Source organism: Nanorana parkeri, unplaced genomic scaffold (genome assembly GCF_000935625.1).
Source record: "Nanorana parkeri isolate BGI_ZX_2015 unplaced genomic scaffold, ASM93562v1 scaffold475, whole genome shotgun sequence".
Lineage (NCBI taxonomy): Eukaryota > Metazoa > Chordata > Amphibia > Anura > Dicroglossidae > Nanorana > Nanorana parkeri.
Genome location: NW_017306743.1, coordinates 184,882 through 192,903, shown reverse-complemented (window position 1 = coordinate 192,903; position 8,022 = coordinate 184,882). Strand labels below are relative to the sequence as shown.

Sequence of the window (8,022 nt, the reverse complement as noted above, 5' to 3'; positions counted from 1 at the left end):
GGGGGGGGCACAATCTAAAGACTTGACTAATTGTTTGGGTTTTTTAGCACACATCCTCAGACACAGAGGTCACACCTGCCGCCTCTACTCCTCTGCAGTTTCCTGACAACGCTATGTGACTGACAAGATTCCTGAATTTAAAGGGATTAAAATAGATGCACTCGGTGTCTTCTGTGTTCTTGGGGGGGCATCCTGTGGCCAATGCATTAAGTAATTTATAAATCAATACACAAGTTTGCATCTAGGGTTGCTCACAAAATACCTTCATTAGGGTTCTATTGGACATTGACCTACAGATATGGGCTGAGCTTAAAAATATACTCTTGTTTTGTTGGCTTATTTTGGCCTAGACTTAACTAGGTTTTGCCATCGATGGGGAATTCTTAACAGACTTTTTGCTTGATGAAATTTGCATAAAAATTTCCTGAGACTGAACCTCCATGAGAGCAGAGGGATACCTGGCTGTGAATGCTGATGGGGTTTGGCTGCATGATTTACCAAATACTGTTCATTCTTCAACCTGACTAAGATTCCTCTTGCCCCACGTTTCCCGTCATCTTGGTTCTGCTTAGGTGCCGGCGTTGGACCCACAATCCAGATTGGCGAGGAGACTGTCATTACAGTTGATGCCAAGGCTGCTGGGAAGGGTAAAGTGACATGTACTGTGTGCACACCAGACGGCACTGAGGTTGATGTAGATGTAGTAGAAAATGAAGATGGAACCTTTGACATTTTCTACACTGCTCCCCAGCCTGGCAAATATGTTATCTGTGTGCGCTTTGGAGGGGAACACATCCCGAACAGCCCATTCCAAGTTACGGTAAGTGAGGCGTATACAGCGATCTCATTTCTTTATCAGCTGGATTGTTATTAGCCAAAAGTTTCATGCATGTATATTGATGGTATCCTGGAAAAGTGGCCTGATACTGTTCCATGATGGGGAAGTTGTGGACAGCTGCTCCAGGTATCTGGACGTTTATACCTAGAGCAACCTGCCCCAGTTCCTCAGTGACTGTTTCTTTGAAGGACAAGTGCACTTTAAAACAAAGCACATTTATTCTTTTTGCCTCCTTATCCTCACCTAACCCACTCGCTCCTCGACAGATGCATATTGTCGCAATCCAAAACCTGCGGCTCTGCTGTAAGTTTGCGCTGTCCTTGCGACAGTTAATTATAGACTTCTATGGGGGTCGTGTTCCAAGGCTGGAGATGGTCCCATAAGTCTATGGGGCTTTAATGTGCAGACAGCCAGAGCAGTGAAGACTTGTGACACTATGTATACAACTAGCAAAGCCATGGCTGTAAGTTCAGCATAAGCATGCACCTGTCAGAGGGTGATTTTAGGTTGGGTCAGGGAAAGGAAACAAAATAGATGCACTTGGTGCAGAAAAAAAATGCACGAATGGTAAAATAAGATTAAAACCTGCATAAGTTTGATGAAACGTTAAAAGTGAAAGCTTGCATTATTCTTTAGGACAGAATTTTTTTATATTTGTGTGTGTATATATAATGAAGTGCTCTGAGGTCACATGTAACATCACTTCACATCAAATGCGGTGTAGCATAATCAGAAGCCCAGGTGCTGATGGTTCTGAACCCACATGCCTGCAGGGACCTAAGAACTGATAGCACCTGCCCCTGTGCTTTTTTCAAACTGCACTTGGTTAAAGTCTATTTGACATGAGTCTTCAATAAATCGAAGATGGTGATCCTTTAAGGAATTTGGTGGGCTGGTGACGTTTCTCTTTTTTTCAAATGGTTAAAAGGCACTTGTTCTATAAAAAGCTACAGTGGTTGGCTATATTTGATTTGGGTCATTTTTTTTTTTTAAAGCTAATTGTAATTTTCCAAACTTTTTTTTTTTTTTAATTTTGTTTTGCTCTGTTTTATTCTACATAAAATCCTTTTTTTTGCAAATGAACAATAATTCATTATAAACTAGATCTTATCTACAGAGGGCAGACATACTTTGCAGCTTCATTTTGTGTGGCAGGAGTGCCTGCTTAGAATTTCTTTTTTTTTGTATAGTGTTTTTGCAAAGTTGAAAAGTAATCATGCTAATTTTCACCATTCAGAGAGCACCTTGGTTTACCAATATTGAACAGGGAGATGGGGTGGGTGATGCTTGGCTCTGACATTGGGATTGTTTGTGGTTTGGACTGCATGAGTGGTTACATCGCTTTTTCACTTGGCATTACATTTGGTTTCTTTCAAAGTGCTACAAATCAAGTGAGGGTCAGTTAAAGTTAATAGTTACCTACCTGTTTGGCCTTGCCTTTGTGAAATTAAAAGAACTATGGGTAAGTGTTTTTTTCCCCCATAGTTTTCTTAAGTGTCACGGGAGGACATGTACTAGCGTCCTCCCATGACCCAAAGCGCAATATATTGTGAGCTACAGCTCGCGGTATACTGAGACTGCCGCAGCCGGGACGTATCCCGACATTGCTGTCGAGATCCACCCAGCAACGCGAGTGAAAGCTGGCTCTGCCTATCTAGAGGCAGAGCCAGCTGTACCCATCCGTTCCTCCAGTCACGCTGGAGGATCGGAGCAGGGAATGGGGAATTCCTGCAGGGAGCCATGACGGACAGTCACGGTTCTCTGCAGGGAGTTGATCGAGAAGTGAGCCAGTGACGGTATGTGTTCACTCCCTTCCCGATCTATTGAGCTGATGTGTGACAGTCTCATTGTCGCACGTCGGTTCAAACTATGTGGATGAGTGATTTTCACTGACATCATAGTTTTTCCTTTAAGCCATTGCCAAGAGGGGCACAAACTTCTCTGGCTAATAAAGGTAATGGCATTCACCTCAGGACTTTCAAAATTTAAAATGGCCCGAGGCTTGCTTAAGTAACAAATTTCAGTTATGCTAATTCAGACTTGAAAAGCTATAAAGCCCAAGTCTACAATGTAGCGTGTCGTGATGATATTAATAAAATATTCCTATTACCGCCACAATGCTAATGTATCACTGTAAAGAACTCAAAAAGTCCACCTGCACTGCTCTGAGCAGGAACCTTGGTAAGACATGACACCAGTTTGGAGAAATCTCCGGTACTGCCTTGGAACGAGTATGGGCCTAGTCTGACATTTTGTAATCATCAGATATTGGGTCTGACAGGTTCCCTTTTTTAATGTGAAAAGTGAAAACAGGACAACTGTTCTTTTTATTTTTTTTCCCCTCAATTTCATTAGGCTTGTTTTAAGGGTCTGCGACCGGTTTAATCTTTCTTACTGTTCCATCTTTATGCTATCCACATGTCTTGCTCTCCAGGTTGTACAATAACTAACATGTGCTCTACACCTCCCAATGCAGGCTCTGGACGGCGAGCAAATGATGCCTCAGCAGATGGTTCAGCAGCAGTTAGCCCCAACTTACGCATACCCGGGCATGCAGCAACCCTGGGTACCCATCCTTTAACAGTAACTGTATCATTTATAGAGATCAACAAAACACCTTGGAGCACTTGGAGATTGGGAAGAAATTCTGGAATTTAGCACTCACGCATACTAGCTACCCTCTGCTGTGCTGATTTCACTAATGTGACATTGATTGAGAACTCCAAGCTCAGTTTATATGCTTAGTTATTATTATATGGTGCTGACCCCATGTGGAGGATGAGTTTTCCGTTTTCCGCTGAATTGTGACTTTCTTTTGGCAAACTTCTCCTTTTCTGCTATCCATATTCAGTACATTTTAAGATTCCTTATTGATTTAAAGGCCAAGATCCACTTAATTACACGGGAGGTGGACAGAAGGGAGTCAGAATAGAGTACAAATGTATGCCCAGGTTGCATATTCCAACAGTCTTGGGTGGAGCTCTTTAATTTCTGGGGTTCTCTAAATGTCTGTCACCCGCAGGGTTTATGGGAGTAGAACAGGACTACGTTTTGGTTTTTCTACCAGGACACACCTGATAAAACACTTGTTTTCACTGGTATTTGTGTGGCTTTTTTGCATGTGCGATCATTGCCTAGACTACACCTGAGATGACTTGTGCATACACTGCAAATAAGCTTTACCATCTCCCAGACAGCTCATCATGGGAATTGTGTATCCATGTGACTGGACCACTTGGTAGTATAGTTGTCTTTGGCCTAATGTGGTTTCATAATGACATGGTTGCCAGCCCCTAATCAGAGGTGCTTGGACGTTTGCATTTGAGACATTGAATTATTTGTATGGCTGTTAGAAGTTAGTGGGATAGTTTAATGGTCATGCTTTCTCTTCAGCTGTGCTTCTGCTGTGGCCAACACCAGATAAATTCCAGAGTTTCATTCACTGCTCCTAATGTTCCAGAGAGCCTCTCCCTCAGTCTCCGCTGGCCTTTAAATTGGGGGGGTTGTTGGGATCATACTTCTGTCCGCTATATACATTCCAGATGTCCTCCATATCTTCACATCCTTTTCTTACTACCATCTCCTTCCCATTTAAGTCCTCCCATCTGTCTTTCCAGCCATCCATCTCCTGTGGGTGGCTGGAAGGCATTTACCTCCTTTTATTGCTTTGTTCGTTGCATCAGTTTTCCATGTGTTCAGTGATGTCTAATGGTCTCTTGCAGAATTCATATTTCCAGGTTTGCCAAGTTTTTCTTTTGGATAAACTAACTGCAAAGACTTCCATAAAGTTATGTTTTACATCTGTTTCTGACCAAACTTTGTTTCTGGTTTTTCACTGGACATTTTGTTGACTAAACCAAACTTATGGTATGAGCTGTTTTCCAAAAAAAAACTTTTTGTCTCGGTTGTCTAAGTGAGGGTTTATTGTAGGAAGGCTAAAATGGTCAGGTGACAACCCTTCAGCTTCCAGGCTTTGATACTTAGTTTATATTCACACTGTAGACCCACTAAAATTGACTGGCCATGCTGGCATTGCACAAAAATCTGGTAGAAAGCCTCAAATTATGTACTACTGGGGATGACTTGCTTAGCAGATTTTACTCCTGGGTGGTGGCCTCTGTTGCTCGAATATATGGTCATTAGGAATCTGTGTTGGTCACAATGATCAGTTAAATTTGGCAATTACGAGGAGTGTCCAAATCTATGCTATAGGTGGCCCCACTGCTACTGTATGGCCAGCTTCAAATTTGAAGTGTACATAAAAAAAAATCTGTGTTGCTTATATAGATAATAACTACTTAGTAGAGGCATTCGCAAGACCCCCGCTGTGGTGACTTATACCGTATTAGGGATGCACCGATATTAGTACAGTAATACCTTGGTTTAAGAGCATAATTCGTTCCGGAAGCATGCTTGTAATCCAAAGCGCTTGTATATCAAAGCGAATTTCACCATAGGAAATAATGGAAATTCAGATGATTCGTTTCACAACTCAAAAATATTCATATAAAAATGATTACAATACTGTACTGTAGTATAATACTGTATAAAATGTAAAGAAAAATAAACCAATAACCGGTACCTTCGTGGCTGGTGTGAGGGGGACAAGAGAGGGGGATTATTTTGCAGGACGACTTTCACAATCACTAACGAAATCACTGCTATCTCTTGACTCAATGGAATCTTTTTCATTTTGTGAAACCTTAACAAGGAATCTATCCAATGTGACATTGTTTTGTCGTTAAACAGTCTCATCGCTCGCACTGCTACAGCTTTATTCGGGTGGCGCTTTTCTAAAAAATTTTGCTCTTATTGCAAGACATTTGCTTGTATATCAAGGCAACATTTTTCAGAAATGTTTGCTTGTCTTGCAAAACGCTCTCAAACCAAGTTACTTGTAAACCAAGGTATTACTGTATCACTATGGGTGCCAATACCGAGTATTTGGGCGAGTACTCGTACTCGCCCAAATGCTCCGATGCCTAGCCCGATACTGCATGTATCAGGAAGCCGGGCAGCGCGTCATTACACGCTGCCCGGTTTCCTGATTGGCTGGGAAGCGGCTCCATGCTCCCTCGTCACTTGTGATGAGAGAGCTTGGAGCTGACTTCCCGGCCAATCGGGAAACCGTATAATGACGCGCTGCCCGGCTTCCTGATTGGCAAGCTTCCCAACCAATCAGGAAGCCGGGCGCCGTGTAATTACTCAGCGCCTGGCTTTCTGATTGGCCGGGAAGGCGGCTTCATGCTCCCTCGTCGTCTCATGACGAGAGCATGGAGCCGGCCAATCAGAAATCAGGGCACCGCGTCATCACACAGCGCCCGGCTTCCATGATTGGCCAGCAAGACGGCTCCGGCTGGGTACCGGAGGAATGCTGCTCCTGGCTGGAGAGGCCCCGGGGGTGACAGGCTGGACATGCCAAGATGAGAGGGGACAGACTTTCTTGTTAATCGGGAAGCCAAGTGGTGAGTCTTTTACACGCTGCCTGGTTTCCCGGCTAATCAGGAAGCCAGGTGGCGAGTCATTACACGCCACCTGGCTTCCTGAATAGGACTTCCGGTATTTGGTATCGGCGAGTACCGAAAAAATTTATCGGTACTCGGTACCAAAATAGCATTATCGGTGCATCCCTAACTTATATCCAAGGAACATGAGCATTTGGTGCAAATAGTCTATGTAAAACCCTTCCTGACCACTTTGCACTCTCCTCTCCAGTGCTTCTTTGCTTGCTCCATCCTTCATTAAAGCTGCCACCAAAATATTGTTAGCTGGGGGTCAGTGAGAGCAGTGATGTCCTCAGTTATGGGTAGTGCTCAAGGCTAGTGACTGGCCACAGGGAACAAGCATTGCATCACAGGAAGAGTTCAAATACTCCTCCATATGCATATTGTTTCCTAAGGGCTGCAGGAGGAGTAGCAGGGAAGCGTTGGGCAGGTTAGTATAAAGTGGCCCGGGGGTGAAGGTTATACATACTGTCACTTTGCCCTGAATGGCCAAAATGATTCTCTAACAATTGCAGCTGTGTAAAGTTGGGTTTTTTAGAAAGGTTAGATGGCCTTTACCCAGATCAGGTTTAGCAGTTTGCGAGTAAACCAGCAGCAGAGTTTGGTTTTTCTTTTGTCTCCATGATAGCATGTCCTCTCAATCTTCTATGTCCTGTCCTCCATTGTTCGGAATTCTGATTTTGTGAGGTTTTTTTTTCCAGGCTACAGACCGCCCTGTTATGGGTGTGAATGGACTGGACGTTGCAGGGTTGAGACCTTTTGATCTGGTTATTCCCTTTACTATTAAGAAAGGAGAAATTACAGGTACAAGTATTTGCTATGCGTGTGCTTCCCTTGTATGTTGCCTGCTGTACAGTTATTTGATGCATGTTGTGCTTTGATGTAGGGGAAGTCCGCATGCCCTCTGGAAAGGTGGCAAAGCCTGATATCACTGACAACAAAGATGGAACAGTCACTGTAAGATATGCTCCTACTGAAGCTGGCCTTCATGAGATGGACATAAAGTATGACAGCCTACATATTCCAGGTATGTTCTTTTACTAGGCCGGGTGCTGCCAACTCATTCATTGCAATCCATAAGATTGCTGACTGGTGCCAAAGCGATCATGTCTGTTGGAGCTTACAAGCCATAGACCCCAGGGACAGGATTAGAAATAATACTAGCTGTATTTCTATACTTGGAAAAAATTAATAAAAATCTTATGAAACTAAAAAACCACTATTTGCTATGTACTCCATTGAAGATTTTGCTTCATTTTCTGTTCTGTAGACACAGGAGGAAGTGAGGAAATGTCCCTTTTTTCTAATTGACAGATTTCCCTCCTTTTCTGGAGACAATGCAAAACCTATGAATTTCTGATGGCTTTTAGACCCAGTGGCCATGGTCACCAGGACAGCGTTAAGCTTCCTAATGGACACAGCAGGAATAAACTGTCAGGATTTCTATCCCAAAACTAAAGGGGAAAAAAAATGGCTTTAGATACTCTAATGCCTGGCACACAAAAATGATGAACGTGCAGAGACACATTGACATGTTTCAGAAGCACATGCCCCCTTTTGTTACTTGGCAAATGGTCGCAATGGGTGCAAAGGTAGGCCACATTGACCACCTCCAGGTATTCATGAGAAGTGGTCTGACAGCTGTTTTTTTTCCCCCTTCATTCTCCACCCCCGAGACCC

At 43.4% G+C, this 8,022-nt stretch overlaps 1 protein-coding gene across 4 annotated transcripts in view; it reads left to right on the top strand.

The window, feature by feature from the left end:
* Positions 1–8,022, top strand: part of FLNA (filamin A) — a 90,006-nt gene that overhangs the window by 65,281 nt on the left and 16,703 nt on the right. For 2 of the 4 annotated variants that reach the window (XM_018560707.1, XM_018560705.1), the window contains 4 exons: positions 573–820; positions 3,315–3,404; positions 7,044–7,146; positions 7,229–7,369. In XM_018560707.1, coding sequence (XP_018416209.1) covers positions 573–820; positions 3,315–3,404; positions 7,044–7,146; positions 7,229–7,369 — 582 coding nt within the window. Of the gene's footprint in view, positions 1–572; positions 832–3,024; positions 3,053–3,314; positions 3,405–5,264; positions 5,270–7,043; positions 7,147–7,228; positions 7,370–8,022 lie in introns of all 4 variants that reach the window. The other 2 variants (XM_018560709.1, XM_018560708.1) reach the window with 2 other exon arrangements.